The 22,436-nt window shown below is 42.9% G+C and overlaps 1 protein-coding gene across 1 annotated transcript; it reads left to right on the top strand.

The window, feature by feature from the left end:
* Positions 1 to 1,547: 1,547 nt before the first annotated feature.
* Positions 1,548 to 5,838, top strand: LOC135907094 (uncharacterized). The gene is made up of 3 exons (XM_070522686.1): positions 1,548 to 3,121; positions 4,217 to 4,305; positions 5,082 to 5,838. Exons 1-3 carry the CDS (start codon positions 1,754 to 1,756, stop codon positions 5,578 to 5,580), a joined length of 1,956 nt encoding a protein of 651 aa, XP_070378787.1. The 5' UTR covers positions 1,548 to 1,753; the 3' UTR covers positions 5,581 to 5,838.
* The last annotated feature ends 16,598 nt before the right edge of the window (positions 5,839 to 22,436 follow it).

Here is a 22,436-nt window from a genome sequence, read left to right as displayed (position 1 = left end):
GCGGTGAAGCATACGTAGTGTATTGCGGTAAAGTGTATGAAAAAGTAGGCAGGGACCACTGCGTTACTGTGGTGATTTTCTTGTATTATGGTCATGGCCGTGCGCGAACAAGGATGAGTCACGGTCGAAGCGCATGGCACAAACCTTGAAAATGCTTCAATTGAAAAAAAAAGAAAACGAATTGGAGTGGGTGATGCCAAAAACAAAGCCTTGACTTTTATTATCAAAGCAGTTCCGAGAATATTCAATCATATTCCAAGCTCCTGCCTTATTTATGATTGTTTGAAGTATATGCATATATTGTGCACCAGCCTTAGCACCAATTCTAGTGTACTTTAATGATGTAAGTTTAATAACACGTGGCAAATATATAATTTGTGCTGTATGGTGTGCTGTTTATACGCTGCTGCTTTCATGTGGTAATGTGTACATTGGTTGGAAGAGTTGATGCATCCTCCTTATAGAACTCATTGAAAGGTGAACCACCTGTAAATTCATCATTGTTCTTGTGGTTGTACACCAGAGTTCATAAACATAGGGATAGTTATGATACACAAGGAGTAGCTGAGGCTTAACTGATCCAGATGTATGCACAGGAGTGCGGAAGTCGACCGTCTATCTCCCTAACTCAGGTTGAATGTGCATACTTGAGTAACATGTAACACTTGTTGGGTGTCTGGCTTCTTATATTGTTAGCTTCTTAGTTTATGTTTTTCTCCCATTTGTAGGTTTTAGTGCGTGTTGCTGTGAATGTATAAAATTGCTTCCAGAGTGGCTTTCTTGTTGCTAATAAATTTAGAGAAGGCAGCGTTCTTCATTTTGTGCATCAGACAGCAAGTGAGCGTGTTTCAAAGGATGTTGGATTTTGTTGCCATAAGCAACAAAAAGGCACAAGAATATAAACTACTTGCTGGAGGTACTCTTTATAGCATTAAGGATATTATCATGCTGATAACTCTGTGCACAATAATTAAAAAAGATCAAATAAAAAAGATCACATCATGTCTGACATGTCTTCTTGCCTCCATGAAATCTTGTCAAATGCATAACACGGGACATAGACCACAGATCTTGGCCAGCCATTCTCATTTGTGGTCTCGACCTCCTACCACTGAGCAGACTGGTCCAAGAGACAAAACATGCAACTTTATCTGATTAAATGTAGTGTATGTTGCATAAAATTAGATGTCAGGTGTTATTGTTGACACAGATACATATCTGTGAGCCTCATAAACTAATGTCAAAAGAAAGAAAATAATACCCATGAAATGCACTCTTGGTAGGATGGCAGGACCATTCTCTTGCAGAGTTAAATAACAACCATGCAGCAGTATTATTTATTTATTTATTTATTTATTTATTTATTTATTTATTTATAGATACTGCGATCTGAAATCAGATCATAGCAGGGTGGGGATACATAGAAATATACAAGCATGTAAACACATACAAATCCATCACATTTGCAGGCATTTTCAGACATTGGTGAAGAATACATAACATACAAGAAAAAAACATACAAGCAGATTGTATCGGATAGATAAGCCGAAATGATACGTGCCTGCGTGTAGCATCTTCGGCGCATGCTCGCCACTTGTGTGCCCTTTCCTGTACTGGGTATAAAACGAGCACGAATAAATGCTGGGGTGTCTTCGTTTGCTGAGAACTGGTCCAGGCTGTTACTCTGTCGCCAACACAAACGATACATGGTGTCAGAAGTCACGCCCATAGTGCTCGGGCACGGTAAAGCAGCATGGAACTTGTGAAGCCACCAGAGCCGCTACATTTCACCGGCGAAATCAGTAAGCAATGGAAGCTTTTCAAACAAAAGTTTGAACTTTTCTTGGTTGCCTCCGCGCCCGACAAGAAGCCTCGACCGGATGCCTCAAAGATTGCTTTACTGCTAACCGTGGCAGGTGACGACGCACTGGAAATTTACAACAACTTCACCTTCGGGGACGATGAGAGCCGGGAAAGTTACGTAACTGTCATAGCCAAGTTCGACACCTACTGCGCAGAACAGCTGAATGAAGTGCACGAGCGCTACCTCTTTAGGCAACGCGTCCAAGGTCAAGGTGAGCCGGTTGAACAGTTTGTCAGAGAGCTCAGGAAGATGTCTCGTTCATGCAACTTTGGCACCACGGCAGAGTCGTTCATACGTGACCAAATAGTTTTTGGTACAAATGATGACAAAGTAAGGCAAAAGTTGCTGCAGGATAAGAAGTTGACCTTGGCTAAAGCGGAAGAAGTCTGCAAGGCTGCGGAAATGACTGCCGCGCAAAACGAAATCTGGTCTCGAGAACAGAGACAGATTGACGCTGTCAAACTACGGGAGTGTACGAAGCAGCAGCAGTGCGATGAACGACCTGCAATGTTCAAGTGCCGCAGGTGTGGACGTACGCACGGTCCGAGAAGCTGCCCTGCATTTGGCAAAGTGTGCAGAAAATGCCAAGGGCAGAATCATTTTGCTGTCCGTTGCAAGGTGAATAGACAAGTTAGGGAAGTGAGGGGCACCGAAAATAGCGAAGAGGAATTTGACATCCTTGATGTATCTGTCAACAGCGTTGGAAGATCGTGTGACCGTGACTGGGTGGTGAGAGCGCAAGTTGCGGACACGGCAATAGACTTCAAAGTTGACACAGGATCGCAAGCCAACCTCGTGCCATTCTCTGCCTACAAAAAACTGCAGCCGAGGGTACCCTTGGCTAGAAGCAACTGTGTCCTACGATCTTACAACGGAGGAGTCATCAAGCATCTCGGAGTCATGACTACCACGGTCGCCGTCGGAAGCAAGACGGCAAAGATTAATTTCTTCATCGTGAAGAAGAACCGTCATGCCATACTTGGACTGCGAGCCAGCGAACTGCTTGGACTGTTCTCGCGCACCGTAAACGACATCGGAACAAGCAACAGCGAGGCAGTTGTCCACGAGTTTCAACAACTTTTTTCTGGGACTGGATGTATCAAGCGCCCATACCGCATAGTTCTTCGAGAAGATGCGGTGCCAGTCGTCCAGACAGCCCGCCGTGTGCCCCTTTCCTTGAAAGAGCCTCTGCGCGAAGAACTTGACCGCATGGTCAAAGCCGGCATTATAGCAAAGCAAGACCAGCCGACGGACTGGGTGAGTCCTCTAGTTATCGTCAGAAAAAAGGACGGAAAACTACGTTTATGCATGGACCCGAGGAAAATTAATGAGAACCTCAAGCGCGAGCACTATGAGATGCCGCGTCGAGAAGATATTGAATCGGAACTAGCTGGAGCACGTTTTTTTTCGCGCCTTGACGCCAACTCGGGGTTTCACCAGATACTGCTGCATGATGAAACGTCAACAATTTGTACGTTCGCGATTCCTTTCGGTCGTTACCGCTTTCTGAGGCTGCCCTTCGGTATAGCGTCCGCCCCAGAAGTGTTTCAAAAGGCTCTTAGCGAAATATTCGAAACACTGCCAGGAGTGCGAGTGTACGTTGATGACGTCATCGTGTGGGGTGCGACAAGAAAAGAGCACGATCAGAGGTTACGAGCGGTACTAGAAGCAGCACAGAAAGCTGGTCTAACGTTTAATGCAGACAAGTGCAGCATTGGCGTGCGCAAGATTTTTTTTCTTGGCGACGTTATTGCGGCAGACGGCATACGCCCAAATCCTACCCTGGTCAGTTCTCTGTTAAGTATGCCACCGCCGACTGACAAGCAAGCAGTGCAGCGCATGCTCGGTGTCGTAAACTATTTGTCGAAGTTCCTGCCATCAATTACGGACCGAACGAAACTGCTTCGCGACTTGATAAAGAAAGACCGTATCTTTGGACGGAAAACCACGCGAAAGAATGGAAAATGATTTGTGACAGTCTGAGCAAAGATCCTGTGCTGGCGATTTTCGATCCTAAACGGATTACGAAGATAACATCCGATGCTTCGCAAAATGGAATAGGCTCGGCTCTCTGGCAGCTTCATGAGGGTTCTTGGAAGCCCATCGCTTATGCCTCACGCGTCTTAACCGAAGCGCAACGTAGATATTCCCAGATAGAAAAAGAGGCTATGGCTGTTGTCTTCGGGTGCGAAAAGTTTCACCATTTTGCGTACGGACGTAACGTTGTCCTCGAGACAGACCATCGACCCTTAATAGCTATCTCGGAGAAGCCGATTGGAGAGATGCCGCCCAGACTGCAGCGATTTTTTCTTCGCTTGCTTAGATACCACTACAAACTCCAATTTGTTCCAGGTAAACGCTTGGTGGTCGCTGACATGCTGTCTCGAGCGTCCATCGAAAGCCCAGAAGCAAACATCGACGATGACGTGGAAGTTCACGCGGTAAGCGTTTTGTCATCACTTGTCAGCGAGGAAACATTGAAGCGCTTGGCAGAAGAAACTAGCAAGGACGACTACTTGAGTCAAGTCATTCATTGCTTGGAAAGCAGTCGTCCAGTCCCTGGGATACTAAAATCCTTCGGAAGTGAATTGGTTGTCTTGAGCGGTGTGTTGCTTAAGGGATGCAAGGTGGTGATACCGTCAAGCATGCGCCCTGAGCTACTTCGAAGAATTCACGAAGGCCACTTGGGAATAAATAAATGCAAATCACGAGCACGTAAGCTGCTGTTTTGGCCTGGTCTCAATGCTGACATTGAAGCACACATCAAGAGATGTGCAGTCTGTCAGAAGTATGCATATCGGCAGCAAAGTGAACCGCTCATGGACCGCCCAGTGCCTGAACATGCATGGTACCGAGTAGGTGTTGATATTTTTCAGAGGGCCGGAAAATCGTACCTGTGTGTTTTTGACGCGTTATCCAACTTTCCGGAGGTGGAACTTCTAAGCGATACAACGACGGCCACAGTTGTGCAAAAGCTCAGCGCAGTGTTTGCACGGTATGGAATACCTATTGAAGTGTGCACAGACAATGTTCCGCAGTTTGCGAGTCATGAGTTTTCACTGTTTGCCAAGAAGTACGATTTTAAACACATTACGTCCAGCCCGCGGTTTCCTCGCTCGAATGGCCTCGCAGAAAAAGGCGTTCAAATAGTAAAGCGAATTTTAAAAAAGACGTCGGAGATGAACGATGATTTGTGGCTTGGATTACTCGCTTACAGGAGCAGTCCGCTAGAAGACGGTCAGTCACCTGGAGAGTTGCTTCAGGGCAGACGACTTCGCACAACTCTCCCAGACTTCAACGAAGCTCACAGACAGTCGGTAAAGAAACATGAACAGTACCGAACCCCAAGACGCAGTCTGGCACCGCTACAAAAAGGCCAGGTCGTCAGAGTACGAGGTGACTCGTGGTCGCCGAAAGCAAAGATTCTTAATGCAACTGCCCAACCAAGGTCGTACCAGGTCGCCACCGAAGACGGCGACGTCTTGCGACGCAACCGACAACATCTCATGGCTACGGCTGAGCCTTTCAGCATTGCGCCTAGTGATGACGACATACCAGACGACAGCCACGAGAACGGGTCCCCGTGCCAGGTCCAATCAAACAACGAAAGTGCTCCCGCCATTACGCCACCGACACGAGAACCAAGAAGATCCCAGCGCGAAAGAAGACAACCACAGCGGTTGCGATATGACGACAATTTCGTGCAAGTTCCGTGAGCTCTAAACCTTTTGAACTGCGTACGCAAACTTTAATCGGTGATGGTGCTGTGTATTCTTTTGAACTCATTTGTTCGTTAAAACGTTAAAATTGTTTATTTTCCTTCCAAGAAAGGAAGATGTATCGGATAGATAAGCCGGAATGATACGTGCCTGCGTGTAGCATCTTCGGCGCATGCTCGCCACTTGTGTGCCCTTTCCTGTACTGGGTATAAAACGAGCACGAATAAATGCTGGGGTGTCTTCGTTTGCTGAGAACTGGTCCAGGCTGTTACTCTGTCGCCAACACAAACGATACACAGATAACGCACACGAATTCATAACATTTGCAAGCATTTTTCAAACATTGATAAGGAATTCTGGGTAACAATATGAGAATTAAGATTATTCCAGTCTGTTATTGTCCTAGGAAAAAAAGAATATTTGAAACAGTTATTCCGTGCGTTGATGGGGGTTATCGATAAAGCATGCCTTCATCTCGTGTTATAACCTGATGAGTAAGTAAAGAACTTGGAAGTGTTAACCTTATAATGGCCGTTTACAAGTTGAAAGAGGAACTTTAATCGACAGATACGGTTGCGCACAGTCAGCGGGGGCAATCCACTGCGCCTTACGAGCTCACCAACAGACGCGCGGCCGTATGAATTAAAAACAAACCTAACTACCTTGTGCTGTACACGTTCCGGTTTTTTTAATATTGGTTAAAGTGAATGGGTCCCAAATAATTATGGCATATTCCAACAACGGACGAATCATAATCATGATCTCAAGCTGAACAATAATTTACTCAAAGAATAGTTTTCTTCGTGCAACATTGCACTGATAGTCTTGAAATACAATACCCATTGCTAACAGAAGGCCTTCCAAATTAGCATGACAGGAGGGCATATTTTATGAAGCAAGAATGAAAATGGAACCGGTTAACTGTGAAAGTTGTGAATGTAACTCTGCAGAAGAAAAATGAACCAAATGGAATAGTTTAAAAGTAAGTAGTTTAGAGACAAAATGCTGTTTTATCCCATGCCAGAAAAGCAAGCAGAGGTTAAAACATTTTCCACATACATACCTTCAAGGTACATGTACAGGGTCTGTCCTGATAGTAATGTCAGTAAGGCGATTAAAAATCATTTATTGAATTTGTTGTTACAAAAAGTTTAAAAATCTTGAAAATACTCTCCTTCTGCGTCAATACATCGGCTCCAGTGAGACTTCCAGCTCTCGAATGCGTTGCGGTAGTCCTCCTCCGGAATGGCCTGTAATGCTGTGGTGCTAGTTGCTTTGGTCACGTCCACTGTCCCAAAATGTTTGCCTTTCAGGGGTGTTTTGAGGCGTGGAGACAGAAAAAAGTCGGGGGGAGCCAAGCCCGGGCTGTACGGGGGCTGGGGGATTGTTGGCACTTCTGCTTTAACTAGTTGGTGACGAAGGCACTGTGGGCCAGCACATTATCGTGGTGCAACTTCCAGTTGTTTGCAATGTTCAGCCGGATGTGTTGAGCCTGCGTTTCCGTCTTTCGAGGACATCCACATTCAATTTGGAGTTCACAGTGGTTCCAGGTTCTTCAAACTCATGATGAACCAGTCCGCGGATGTAAAAAAAAAAATGATGAGCATGATCTTGATCTTTGATTTGCTCATCCTGGCTTTCTTCTGGGGAGGGGACGAGTTCATGTGCCACTCACATGATTGCCTTTTGGCCTCCGGGTCATATTCAAATTCAAATATTGAAATATTCATTGATTTATATGTGTGTGCGTGTGTGTGTTCCTAGGCTGCCTTTGACAATAAGAATAGAAAAGATTGGTTTGGCTAGTTGGCACCTGTACCTTGAGGTTGTGGTTACAATGAGATACAAGGACGTAATAACATATGTTTCAATGGAGAATTTGTGAAATAAATGGGTAAGTTTTTTTTTTAACAAGCCTGGCCAATCAAGGCAAGTTTTAATTGTTGATATGCTTGCGGTATGGGAATAAGCAGCTACAATACAATTTACAGGTTGGTTTTGTATGGCTTCAACTAAATATGAGAGTTGTGTTTTTTGTAGGTGTATCCCGGACTGATGAAGCATACTCCAGTGTTCATCTTGAAAGCATATTATACAGTATAAGTTTAAGGGAAGCAGGAGTCCAAGAAAACTTGAAGCACAAAAAGCCATGTGTTCAGTAATTAGCGTTACTCAAGAAGTTGATATGCATTTGCACTGAAAGATCCCTAGCAAAAAATCTGATAGGGCAACCTAATAAAAATTCTAACAGTTTTTTTCTATTGCATTATGAAACGATACAATTGATAGACTGATAAAATTCCTTTTAGTTCTATTCTGGACGTATCTGTGCTATTCTGCTTGTACAAGTCTACTAGTGTATTCTTTTTATAAGTGTAATAGTGTATTCGTATTAGTTTGCCAGATGTATAGTCTATCAGTATCTATGTGTGTTGTGTAGGTGTAATGTGCTTCAATGAGAAGCAAGCTTCCTCATTTGCCCAAAAAATGAGTCAGAAATCATGCATTTATATTATCACAAAAGACAATACATATAAATCAAATATGAAGTCCAGGATTCGGAAAGGAAATATTGTTGGAACAAATATACACCATACAACAGCTTAAAAGAATAAAAGTGTGATCACATTTAAAAGAGAAAAGATGTTTACATTGGTTCACAACAAAGTTTAGCCTCTTTAAACAGGAGGTTTTTGGCAATCAAGGCACCGAATTGGTTCACATGTACACCACGAAGATTATCAAACTTCACAATTTGGAAAGCTAGATTGTGAAGTGGTGGAAGTGGTGGGTTCTTCATTATTCATTACCATGCCTTCATGGCTTTTTGCCGGATACGTATGTCAGACATTCCAGTTTGCTTGTGGAGGGTGTCTATATACTTCTACGGTCACTTCAGATGACATAATGAGATCATCTAATCTTCTCTAAGAGTTTGTTGTGAGAACACAGTCTTTGTATGGATTGGGTGCAATGACATACAATGTACACCAAATTCTGCATCTTCCTAAAAGTGCATGTGGCTGAACTAGGACCTCTTTGATCGCATTCTTCATTTGTATTTGAAGGTGAAAATGGACTTCTTGTGAAACTGGTCATTGGAGCTAATGATGTTCCTTTACAAATATTGCGACATGCTTTACAAGCAACATGCTCATTTCTAACTAAGGGCTTCTAAAAAGGACATCTCACTTTTATATTGAATTTTTGATGGTTCGCTGACGCATTCAAGGCCCTTCCTTCTAATGTGGAAAGCTTCCTTCAGCTCACGGACAACGCTGTTTCGACTTCTGTCCAGAAGAAGTGATGTACCCTACAGCTACATGGGCAGCAGCAGCAGCCTGCGGTGCCAACACCGCACGCCACCGACGTGCTGCACGACCAGAGACCAGGAAACAGCAGTGGCCACCAAGGCCGGCAGGCATGAGCAGCAGCTAAGTCCAGTGGAGGGGAGAGATACGGACCGGGTACACCTGGTGTCGCTACAGCGACAGCAGGTGTACCTTTTCACCCGCTCTGCTCCGTCGAGGCGCGCTCGTGACGTGGTCGCAGCCAATGGGGTTTGAGGTGCCGTTTCGCTGAGACGACAGACGCCGGATTTTTTGCTCAATGGCCCATTTGATACTTTCGCATAAATAATCGCTACAGAGGAATGACGACGTGGTTATGTTGAGCTCACGTTCACGCTTCGTCTGGACGGACCACCTTACCTGTGTACTTTTTGTACTGGGGCCACTTCTGCATCATGCAATACACTAAGCCATGGAGCACCCGCAACGATCACGCGATAGGCAAAAAACGCTGTGCTTTAAAAATGCACCCGTAGAGTGCACCAATATTGCAACCAGCCGATCCGCGCATAGTGAAGCGTCCGCACGGCTGCGTCTGCCACGTGGCCGTGCTATGCGAGCTTGTGGCTGATATATATTAATTGAGTAATTGAAAGACTGGTTCCGAATGCATTTACTAATGAATTTGAGTCCGCGGCACTTTTATGTGCTGCTTTGAATAACTGCGTATGGTACCGCGGTTCCCGCAGATTTTTTCTTGCTCAATGCATGTGGCGCGTACTTTAGCAGCAGCGCTCGGCGTGTTTCGACTAAAGCAATGTCATTTCAATTCTGCTCGCCACTCGAGGCGGCTGTAGCTGCTTATAGTTATACAGTACTTTGGTTATAACGTACAGTAAGTCTAGTTAATAAATTTTATAGGGATGTGAGGTTTTATTTTGTTAAATTGAGAACTTCGTCAAATTGAAACCACTTGATTAGATCATGCAACATGCCATAGAATTGATGCAAGAGCCAAAAATGTCGTTTTTGCCTACGTTCACAGTTATTGTAGCAGTTGGGCATTTACTCTGCCTTAACGCAAGAAACGATTAAACATTCTTAAAAGTTATATGTCAGTGATACTAAAATCACATGAACTCAATTAGACTTACTATACCCACATTTTTCTTTTTAATTGTGGCAAATCAGGCAAGATATTAGTTGATTCTAGGTTTTCAGTGCTCATGAATGTGACAGTGAAAGTATTGAATGTCATGTAGTGGAATGCAACGAAAACAAGGACACAAGAAAAAGCAAAACAAAGACATAAGTAGGCGCTTGTGTCTGTGTTTCATTTCTTCTTGTGTTCGTGTTTTTGCTGCGCTACCCTGCATGCCATTTTATGATGATCAACAAACAAGCCCACATTGCCACCCCCGTGTAGAGAACAGGAAATTTCGTTATACACTTAAACCTTGATATAACAAAGTAGGTAAAATCGGCAACTCGCTTCGTCATATAGAAATTTTGTTGTATTGAAATTTGATCTGGTATGCAAATGAGTACAGACGCCGATCGATTTTTGTTGTACGGAAAGGGGCCATGCAATTTTCCGAATTATTGGGCAATAAAAAAAAGCAAGTTTGAATAAGAAAACAATTTATTTGAAAGAATATAGGAGTCAGCGATGAATGATACGGTTTCATGCCACGTTGATATCTTCACATCAGCGGTACGAATGAAGTGACGCCATGCTTTCGCGTGCACTCCGCCCCGAAAGCGTCGCCCGGTCGCACGGTGACGACGCTATCATGAAAAACGCCGGCAGCTGGGAGCGAATGCTTCGTCTGCTTCTCGTTCCAACGGGTCATCAAAACTCAAGATTGCGCAACCTTCAATACCAGACGTGCGGGAAAACAGCTTACATGATGCCACGCCATCTTGGCATGCCCGCTCTTTCCACACGCGGCAGATTACCTCTGGAGTAGGGTGCGCGGCTCCGTATGCACTCAGCCACGCTTACAGCCACGCGCAGTCATGGACGAGACGCGCGCCACCTAACCCCCCCCCCGCTCCGCCCCCTCGCGCGCGCTTGATCTCGTTACCGCGAGCTCGCTTTCCTTCCCCACTTTGCCATTGCTCGCGTGGGAAGGCGGCACTTATGAAGCCACCATCTTTCTTGTCTCACCCTCACACACTTTCACTCGCACCTAAAGCACTTAAGTGCGCGGAGCGCGATAGGATCTGATCGCACTTCGACTCAATTTATACGGAACATGATGCGGCTCCAAGCTGTTGTTCTTGTCGCGCTACACGCAATTTGAGAGGTACGTTTGCAAGCACACGCATGTAATTCAATCATTGACTCATTTGACTATCTCCGTCGACGGAAGTTACCATTGATTGTCTTGGCACCAGAAACGAAATTTCGTTATATTGAAATTGCAAACAAACACACTTCGTTATATTGGGGCTCTAAATGCGTGGTGTTCTATGGAGAAGAGGTTATGAAAAGTTAAATACTTCGGTATATCGACAATTTTGTTATACTGAGGTTAACTGTATAGAGATTTGAATGTATATACCTTGTTGTGCAGATCCTTGGGTCATGGTTTCAATGACTATGACTCATATGACTCTGTATCTGTTGCGCAGAAAATCTCTCTTGACCCGTTTCCTTCCCGTTCTCCTTTTGGAGGAGGCCCCCTCTTGATGCTATCTTTGTTCCACTCTTGGCCCACATCATTTCATAATCGAGGCAAGTAAGGCCACAGTTCCTTATGCGATGCAGCTCTGACATCATGCGTTCCATACAGAGTTGCACATAAGCCTGAGCCCATGCATAACCATTCTTCTGATCAAATGTTAATTTTTAAACTAACGTCCTTTCCTCTTGCATTACAGTTATCTCTGCTGTATTGTTGCTGCTCTATCGTGTATGTATACTAATAAATTACCTTAGTCAATTTCTTCTTCAACATTGAGTCCAATCTTTGCCAACTTAAGTGTGTGTTGAATGTCAATTTTTTAAGACCTGTCTTCACAATCTGCCTCCACCTCATCCATTTTAGCATCCTCAATTCCGTCACTTCTCCATCCTGACTTCTAAGTGACTTTATTAAAATTGTTTAGGTTCCATACAGTATTGCTGGTCATGTATTGTCTCATAAGTTTATTAGACAGTGAAAATCTTCAACTTGACTGGAACCTGTGTAACATAAATTTCATAGTGCATCTTTTCAGTTTTCCCAAACTATGTAAATTCTGCTGCTTCTTTGGGCTGCCCAATTTTGCCATGTTGGTGTTTTCAGTTATCATTGAACCAAGGCCTCTGTCTTCTCTAAGGTTTACCCTCAAGGCTTCCCTTTCATCTACTCTGAGAGATTGGCATGTGGCTACCAGATGTGGGCAGCTTGCCTCACAACACAAACACATGCTCAGCTACTTTTGCCTAACCTTTGTGCTAGATGTCAATCAGCATGAGCAAAGCAGCGAGAATGGGAATTATGAAATTAAGGCAGAGGTTTGAGCATTAAGGGAAGTCATACTTATGAGGTGAGTACATGTGAAGAAAAGTATTCAGAAATGTTGGGAATTTGCAGTTTCCTGTTTATTGGTCTATTAAACTCTCCCTAGCTATTTCAGTTATTTCATCATGTGTTGCAATTTTTAGTTGCAATATATTTTTCTTAAGTGCTGCCACACTTACTACTAGAAGTTTGAGAACCTATTTTTCTTATTCACTTGGTTCATTCATACCTACAAGCAGCAGTATTCTCACTCTACATCAGCTATTGAATGCAATGCCCAGATATGTTCTCAGTCTACTTCAGTGGGAGTCACTAACACAGTGAATGATCATGAAGCATGTGTGTTCTTAGAAAGTGCCTTCATGTCATGCAGCTGTAAGTTAAGGTAGGGGATGCTTTGGAAAGCATGTTACGTAGCTTACATGAGAAGTATTTTATCCCAGAAAGCACAAAAATATTTGTGTTTATTTCTGGTGTTCTTCTTCCTTAATTGCTTTCTTGATTCAGCGCATATATATGAAGCAAGAGATCCTGGCTTGTTCTTTCTTTACATTAGCAAATTACATTAATCATATAATAGCACACTTTACATAACTGAGCACACTAAAAGTCACTTGGTGAGCAAGACATGTACTTGTCTTTTTTAATATACCAGCTTAATGTTTTAGTGTGTGCAGTTTGGACGTGATCCTTGAGAAGCACTACATCTGCTACAAGCATATGAGGTATAATTACATTTGTTTAAAAATAATCCCAATCTTCCTTGATAGCTGTCTTTTTTTACTAGACAATACAAGCATGGTGCTTAATTACAAGATAAATATGCCTGCTGTAAGTGTATGCATCAGTGTTTGACTGTTCGATACCATGTATTTGCCAACTTCCGATTATTTGCACTGAAGTAGTGAAGAGTTTGACGGCAGCCTGTCTGGCTTGGTCAAAAGAGGCACGGTAAGTAGTTTAAAATTATATGCCAGCCACAAAAATGAAAAATAAGAGCTGGTTCAACTGGAGCTTTGTTCACAATCTTTGTGAACAAGGGTTTCATGTGGGAGCCGAAACATCTATGTTTTATGCCCGATCTTCATTTGCTTATTATAGTTATTTGAATTCATCTAGCCCTAAAGAAATGGCAATATATTTCGAGTACTACTCTTTGCATATTGTTTCCATTGCTGAGTTTTTTTTTAAGTAACTTCATGCACCACACAAGTACTACTCAAACATTTTCATCCTTTCAAGGACGTCACAACTAGTGGAAGGTATTCTGCACTAACATAATTATTTTGAGATTTCCAGTAAATATGTAGTCCTCACAAAAAGTATCTAAATAATTTTGGCCTAAGCGGTTATACATTAACCATGTAGGCCTCAACTTCTGACATCACTTGGTCTTGGCAAACTTGTGAGCTGACAAGTTTGAGCATGCAGTCACTTCGATCCCTCCATATTTGTTTCGATGAAGGCTTGCCCTTTGGTGCTACTCTGGATCCACCCCCGTTTTCTGTGATTGCCACTACGGACTTCAGGGCACACACCCTCAGGAAAACTTTTCATGTACAAACCTGGTTCTTTCACACTTTTACTAAGACAGACATTGAAGGTGGCATAACAGGCATGTTGGTTACAGAAGTACTTTATTAAATAGCTTTGTAAGTATTCATCTAGTGGACATGTCCATATCCTCTTCTGCTGAAGTGAAAATTAGCTGGGGGAGCATGTCTCCTTCTCATGCATACCCCAGCCCAGCCAATCAGAACTTCAGCAGCGGATGAAATGGACATTTCCACTAGGTGGGCACGGAATACATCCCCTGTGCTCTGTCCTACCTTTCCACCCCTCTCCATGTAGTTTACTCAGTAAACTACTGGTTCAGCATGTTGGTCACCTTAATCAATCTTTCAATAGCTCAGCACTTAAAAGGTATACAATACAAATAAGGCACTGTAAACCCAAGCAGTTAGGCTGACGATTGCTGCTGTTATGCACCATACAGGCTGAAGCAATGGCTTCACCGTATCTTTCTAAGTTAACTTTACTGAACTTTAAATTTAGAGAAGACAGAATATAAAAACAGAATATTATTTTTCTTATGTGCTTCACCCCTCTGCTTTTTTGTGTTACTAAAATCAGTATACTGAACCTAAATGAAGTAAAAAGAAAAGGAAATTGTGACACTAATTTCATTTCACTGTCTTTTTAAAGGTATTTTTTAATTGCATTACTAGTTGTTACTTATGTTTCGATCTTAATGTTCATTTCTCATGCTCCAAATAGGGCTACAACTGTTCCCTCATCCACAGTTATCAAGGCCTTATGGCAACTTTGGAAGCTCTCTGAACTGAGTAAATGCTATGCATTGCATAATTTCTTAATACATTTTCATGGCTGCCTTTAACTTCTATAGTTCTTCATTAAAGCCTCCATCTTTCTTGTGACCATCTTTAAAGAGCTTGCAGTAATGTATGCCTAACAAGAAAGATGGGTGCTTTGTAGTGCTAGTGTGCTCTAAGTAAATCGTTTTATGCAAAAATTGCTGACATAATTGTCTGACAAATAGCGCATCATGTTTGCAATTTTGCCTTCAGTTTCAATTTCACTGTATCTATACATTTTACCAGTGCACGAGTAGGGTTCAAGGTTGTTATTTAAAATGCTCATGAGCACCTATCATGATCAGTTCCCCATATAAGTGGTTTGCCGAAGAGAATACAGGAATACAAGCAAAATTGACATAGAAACCAACATATAGATAACGTCTAAATGACTGCCTATCAAAAGTTATATTTTCTGAAATAAAACTGGAACGTGCATCGCGTAATGTAAAGCTTATTGCATACACTGCCTTCATCAGGACGATACTAGAATATCCAGCCGTTGTTTGGAGTTCCCATCAAGTGACGCTTAAGAGGAAGTTGGAAAGGATATGCTCTGGCGGCGCGTTGGATCTTCTTGGATCTTCTTGGAACTTGGATCTTCTTGAGGTACGTAGGAAAAAATATAGGCTGAAGGTGCTTTATCAAATAATGCAGGATCAACTTAAGATTGATAAGCTCAAATTTCAACATGCTCCAGGCAAAAGAAACCCGCGAACTAACCACGACTACGTCATAAAGCTGTACCGTACCAACAGTGATACATATCGATACTCATTTTTCCTGGATGCGATAGAAATGTGGAACCAATTGCCAAACGCTATTGTTAGCCTAAAAGATGTCACCGACCTTGAAAATGCGGTTGAGGCATATTTATGGGAGTTTTCAATTTAGTTTTGAAGTGCCAAGTGGTATATGTGTTACTTGATATTCATTGTACGTATTTTGATAAATGTCAGAAGTGTGCTGAACAGCATTCAAGTGAACATCTTATTCACTGTGAATTGACAAGTGTTAAGCAACTTTATGTACACTGACAATGTCCATATTTGATTTATCTAATTGTATTGTCCTCTCTGTTATGAACCTCTATCAGGGTGCACAGTGTAAATAAATAAATAAATGGACAACGAGAAATGTGGGTAGGAACACTTTATTTTCCGCACATTTTTTTATTAACTGCTGTTATACTGCTAAAACCTGCACATTTAATAAAAGTACACTGCTCGGCTTCCTCACTCCATGCTAAGTGCAAGTATCTTGTACCAGGAAGTCAAACCAAGACGTGGGATGTTCAGTCTGTGAAAATAAAAACGAGTTAGAAACATTATCGTTCAAAAAATAAAGCGCACTCAAGAAAATAAGCACATCACAGGAACATATCCAATGAATCAGAATTACCTTTGAGAGCAAACATATAGTTTCTATGGCACAGTGAAGAAACCTTATTCCTCCGGCGTTTTTTATTTTTGTGCGTAAGAAAATATGAAAGTGCATGTGTTCTCCCCATTTTGTGTATCTGTCACCTTTTCACACACAACAAAGATGTTGGCTCAATGCGCCCAACTGTCTTTGCATATCCATTTCTCTGCTCTCATACCATGATACCTACAGTTAAAGGCTGTAGTAATGCTTAGCTTGAATGAACCAACACCAGCTACATGAACTGTGCTACTGAACATGGCATTGTAAGTTAGGTTCAAGCACAGCACATTCATATGCTATAAACATTTTATCTTGATTGTAGGCGGGATAAATAAAAAGAAGGTATGTAAATTATAATCTTCCCTAATAAGCTATGCAAAAGCGCTCTCCCGTTTGGACAGAAGCCGAGCATAACTGCAGTGAACAAGAAGCCAACTTATACAGCATTTAAAATCTAGGTTCTAAATGTGCTACAGATTTTTCTGAATTAATGGTCGAAAATCTAGGTGCTAAAGTTGAAAAACATTTAAACAGGTCTCTGTTCGGACTGGTAATGCTATGTGTCGCCTAGTTTGATAAAATATTCCATATCACTAGTCTCCCAAGCTAAGGCTGCTGTACATTTGCAAGCGCAAATCACTCAATTATGTCTCGGGCACGTTTGAGCAAAAGGCAGCCAAGATTACTGTGTCACTGAGGTCTATTTCCTGACATTTGATTTCTTCTCAGAAAGCTACCTCTCTAAAAAACCTTCGCAACAAAATAATCCAAACCTTTCTTGAGAAAAGCTATCAAACTGGTCCTCGAACACTAATTACACAGTGGCTCCTTGTGATGTAATGTTATGTACGTCAGCACCTTAAAAAGTTCAAGAAAATTTAATAATGGCAGCATGACAGGTATACAAAAAAGTAAAGGGATAAAACATCACACAGGCTGCCATCAGTGTTCATATGTCCATTTCAATGTGGATGTTTTAGCAGTGAATACATGTTCTCATTAAACTCAGTCATAATATCACAAAAGCGAAGGGCAAGAGTCTTCACGTTTCTAAACTGACAAATTTGCTTTATTACGATTCACCGCAATACAGGATGTGTTTTGCAGTGAACGGTCACGTAGGGTTTTGGCTAACTACGGCAGGCGTGTCCTGCAGCGAGGCCTCTTGCGTATTGCGGTAAAGCATATTATTGTGACAAGAGCTAACCTGGCATGTATGGCTTTAGCCGACAAAAGTTCTCGAGACATCATGCATCCTGCCACGAAAATCTGCTTTGTTGAAAGTAGAACATTAGGCTCGTTGCTGACTGATAGCATACATTCCAGATTCCCGTAAATATTTCCCAATGTCGGCATGCTTCACCGCAAAACACAAATATGTTGCAGTGATAACGGTGGTCGAACAGGCTGGTGCAAATGTTTCGACCGGGGAGCGTGCCTGCATCAGGGAAACTGCTTTCCTTGGCAGTTTTCATATACGTTAGTCTCCCCCCACTCCCAACAGGAAAGATTTAGCTGGACCTTTGCGAAGAGGCGTACCGACAATCGTTCGGTAGTGGCTGGTAGAGATGCAGGAGTCTAAAAAGCGTTGCGAAATTCGGTTCCGTAAGGTTAGCTTCACCGCAATACAAATATATTAAGCGGTTAGACATACAAAATGTGTTGCGGTGAAGCATAGCAATTGAGGGTACCTGGCCTTTGATGCAAAGCAGCTTCCTAAGAGGCACGCTAATCCCATGGCTAGTTATGCAGTTCCCCGCGTTCGAGTGAGTTCCCTGCGTTCGGCGGTTTCCCAGTGACATACAAAATGACATTGATTGACTGTGTTGTAAATGGCCGACGGCATTATATGCTGATGCAAAAGCGTCGTTTCGCTTTCGAAAACTGCGCTCGGCTAAAGAGAACACCTTAACTCGCATATGACCAAAGCAGTTGGACAGGAAACTACAAAATTGCGTAGCTATTATACAAGAAATCAACAGTTCAGAAAAAATGGCCGTGTATACATTAACTGGCTTACGAGGTCGACAAACCAACGGTTCAAAGCATCACAGCCATGTCCGAAATAGCGCTGAAGGCCGGCCAGTACACTTATTAGGCGCCTCGGCACACGTAATGTAACAGGATACGGCAGGTGCACGCGTACATCATTAAGGAACACATATTATATATGTCGGTGAAAACGGTCACTCTTCACTTCTGACATGCTTCACCGCGTAACACTAGTCTACTGCGGCAAAGCTGATTTCAGGACGCCAATTTATTCAACTCATCTAGCGAGGCAGGTCCGTTTATCACGCTTGGCAACGTTTGGCATTTCCTGCATTCATTTCGTTTGTTTTTTTAATTTTCTTATCATAGTGACACTGTATCACGCAGTGGCAGAGCTGGTGCCGCGTCTTAACTGCTTTAGGAAAGATAAGCGTGTATGCAGCAGGCACGGCGGCTATGGCTCTTCTTTGGAAACTTCAAGAGACGCTCTTCTGCGCAGCGATGCCATTTGTATTATTAAAAGAATGCAGGTGATGATTAAATGAGCCGCAGCAAGGCTGTAAAAAAGCAGTAGTAATGCTGTTCTAAGATACTCTCACTCGAGCGAGATGGTCTTAGCAAAAAAGCGCAATGTGATAACACAATCTCACGAAACAGCTCGTCATGCCAGTGTTTTCTTACGTCCTCGCTCTTTCGCGCATCCTCCCCTGAACCAGACTACTGAATGGTTCTGTGCACACACTGATGATCCTGACGGAGGCAATACCACTCACATGAGGAGCTCTATATAAGATGCCAGGGCCCATTCCACATGCCGGCTGTAATTTGACGCGGCCAGGAGGCAAAATATGCGCACAAGGTACCTAATGGTGGCGCATGAAACAGCTCACAGCCCCAAGCTTTTATTACACGCATATAGCGTGGAAAGATGAATTACTCACGCTCTAAGTGGACACGGAATAGGGACCGCTTCGCAGTGCAACCGGCTCCGTCATGGGCTCCGTAGACAGACGCCATGGAAATGAACGGATGTGACATCATGGGTTATAGTGGACGTGACGTCATGGGTGAACGTAGACATTTTGGGCACCTTTTGTCTGCTGTGCCCCGGTCACACCAGACACAGCCTTTTTTGTTTGTTTCTTCATATTGGTCAATTATGTTTAAAAAACGAATTGGAAATCCCAATGGTTTTGTTTTTACCGGGGGAACACAGAGTAGAACCACTGGTTTGAAACACACTTTCATTTAAAGGTGGTTACGTAGTAACAGCGACACCCTAGAGCTCGCTCATGACAAAACAACTTTCACTCACTATGTCCAGACACTTCGTTCAGGTTGCGTGCAATGCTTCATCTCCAAGCTTTGCATGGTTTCTTAAAAGCATTGTGAACTCTACTCTGTGTTTTTGTTTTACACCTCCTCATCTCATAGCACAAGATCTGAAACGCGTGAACAAGAAGAATCAGGCCAGCACATATTCACAGAAACGAACTCTTCACAGTGCAGTTGACAATTGCAACAATTACAGCAGAAACTGTCAGTCACATGATATGAGCAAAACATAACTCTTCTTTTCTCGGCGACGCCTCAGTGTCATGCCGATGTTAACCCATATGGTGTGCGTCAAGGCAGTGGTCGTCGCTGGCAATGTTTGAAAGATTTTCATAAAATAGAAACTGACTGTAGTATTTATCATAAGGGAAGTAGAAACTCGCAGATCTTCTAAACAGCACTTTGCAGTGCTAAATGTACGCTGGCTATTGATAGTAATAAATAGTATGAATGTTACAATGTTAAACAAGACAAAAGCTATCCGGAATATGAAGGCTTGATGTGATAAACAGTGTTTGGAGGAGGAATGTAGCTGGAGTAAATCTTGCGACAAAGATTTGTCTTCGTCAGTGCCGCAACTAAGTTCTCCACAGCAATCTTTATGCACGCTTAGCTCACTTTCCCAGACCCTCAATGTAGGATGAAGAGGAGAATAAGATAGTGCATAGAATGAAGTTGAAGTGTAGGAAAGAAATGGGGAGACAGTGAAAGAGAAGGTAGGAGCATTGTTGTAGGTTATTCTTCCAAGGTTACTCTTCGAAAATAAAAAATAAAAATAATAAATGTGTAAGGAAGCATTGCCAATTGTTATTATGCTTACTCAAGTAAGAGATACACCATACACCATAAGCGATGCTATATAAAACTGATCTGATATGTAGAGTGGCCTAAAGCTTTCTGCATAGCCTTTACAATCATTATGACACTGTCTGCTGCAGCCAAATATGCAGAAGTTATAAGTGTGTGCTCATGGCCAGAGCAACTTATCTACAGACTGCACACAACACCACTGCGTATGCCCTCTATTTTGGTAATCTGAAAAGTAAAAGTTTATTCAAATGGGCAATAAAGAACATCACATTGAACACAAAATCTAGATCGAATTATCAGGCATGCCACAGTCCGGGACTCAGTATTATTTTGACCACCTTGGGTTCTGTGATGTGCACTTAAATTCGACTACATGCTTATTTTTTTCATTTCCCCACCACTGAACTGCAGCCCCCTTTGCTGGGATTGAACCCGCAAGCTCGAGCTCAGCAGTGCAACATCATACGTACTGTGCTACTGAGTGTTTATGCAAATTTATAAGTAGCAAAACACATTGGAGGCTTTTGCACACTGAAACACTACACACCATCCGATGCACTTCCTTACATCTATGTACATACCAGCGGCTCATACAACAAACATGGAGGCATCTCTCGTGCCCTAACACACATACCATCCAGCTGTGACATATGGCTGCACACCACAGACAAAAACAGATGGGCTAATCATCAGAGACCACACGTCACGATTTGTTAACATGTGAGCCCTCAACCTGCTTCAATAAGGCATGACAGCACAACCCTACTGCACCACTTCTCTCTTCCTAACTGCACCGGAGGCTTGTTACCAGTAATCGTGCCCTGCTGACGTGGTTATCTCTCCAGTCTCTATGTTGCTGTCAATAAGCTGTTGTTTAAGGACTACCTTTTGAGCTTCATTGGGCCTTGAAAGGCCAGATGATGGCTGCGACAATCTAGGGTTTTTCGTAGAGTGAAATCTTAACAGGTGTACAACTTTTTTTGTTGGCTGGTTCATTTGAATGGTCTGGCATTTATTTTTGGGTCACTTTCAACAAGCATGAAAACTGGCTCAAACAAATTGTTTGCCTTCTCAGCCACACCCTCAGAGACTTCACCATCTGATATTGCCTATCTGACTGAGCCCATTTTTGCTATTAAGAGTGCTGAGCTTGAAACTGCATTGGCTGCTTCCAGCTTTGTTATACTCTGCACAATGTGCATTGCCCGACTTGCCTCACATGCTTCTTCGGGTGAGCTCTCGTGGTCCTTGTCACTGCTAGTTGGATTAGCGATGATCACACAGTGAATGTGCTTGCACACTGTAAAGTGTATAAGATGGTCATAGCAAGTGCACATGTAAGTATGCACACACACTGCGCATTCCTTGCACCTCAAAGGACAGTAAGCACCATTTCCCACTTCTGACACTTTGTACGAGAGCCCTTCAATAGACTGAGATGGCACAGTCCATGTGCCATTCTCAGTTAATTTGTCACAATTAAGCTGCCATTTCACTGCCAGACCTGTGGTTCTTCTGAATTGTGCTCAGCTTCTTACCCTTTGCCCCTTTCATCATCTGGATAACCCTCTTCATTAAAAAATGATGTGTCAAGTCCATGAGGACAGAAATTAGTTTGTAACCACGCTTATTCTGTTTTCCCTCCACCATAGTATGCTTTAACGTCCTGTGCTTACTCTCAAGGTGCATGTTAGTGTTGACAGCTGCTCTAGTCCTAAAGCAACAGGCCCACTCTTGTGGTCTAACTGCACAGTGGTCTTTGAAGTACTTCAGGAAGTCCCTCTGGTTTTCTTCCTCACTAGAAAGGAATTGTTTAAGATAATCTTCAAGTGTCTTTTCCTCAAGGAACTCTAAGAGTAGCCACACTATGGTAGACATGTGGCCTTAGCTGTCTTTCTAAACACTCGAGTATCTTCTTACGCCAATTCTTATCCACATGTCAGGCACAGAGAAGTTACTGTTTCGGGACACCCATCACCGTGGATCATGCTTTGTAGAATTACGAGGCATCATCAGATATAAATGTCTTAGCGGCCACTTTTTTGGCCATGGCCGACTCCAGATATTTGAAGAAGGCTGTCAAAGTTTGCTCGTTCATCCAGTTGCAGATGACA

The sequence above is a fragment of the Dermacentor albipictus genome, chromosome 7 (assembly GCF_038994185.2).
Source record: "Dermacentor albipictus isolate Rhodes 1998 colony chromosome 7, USDA_Dalb.pri_finalv2, whole genome shotgun sequence".
NCBI lineage: Eukaryota > Metazoa > Arthropoda > Arachnida > Ixodida > Ixodidae > Dermacentor > Dermacentor albipictus.
The sequence above is the reverse complement of the archived record's forward strand: the minus strand, read 5'-3'. Positions and strand labels throughout refer to the sequence as shown.

What these genes read in the sequence shown, in the direction of transcription:
- LOC135907094 (XM_070522686.1), top strand. Translation starts at nt 1,754, where the DNA reads ATGGAACTTGTGAAGCCACCAGAGCCGCTACATTTCACCGGCGAAATC. An exon ending in AAGACCAGCCGACGGACTGG is followed by an intron (nt 3,122 to 4,216) that starts GTGAGTCCTCTA and finishes AATTTGTTCCAG; the next exon opens with GTAAACGCTTGGTGGTCGCT. An exon ending in ATGACGTGGAAGTTCACGCG is followed by an intron (nt 4,306 to 5,081) that starts GTAAGCGTTTTG and finishes ACTCGCTTACAG; the next exon opens with GAGCAGTCCGCTAGAAGACG.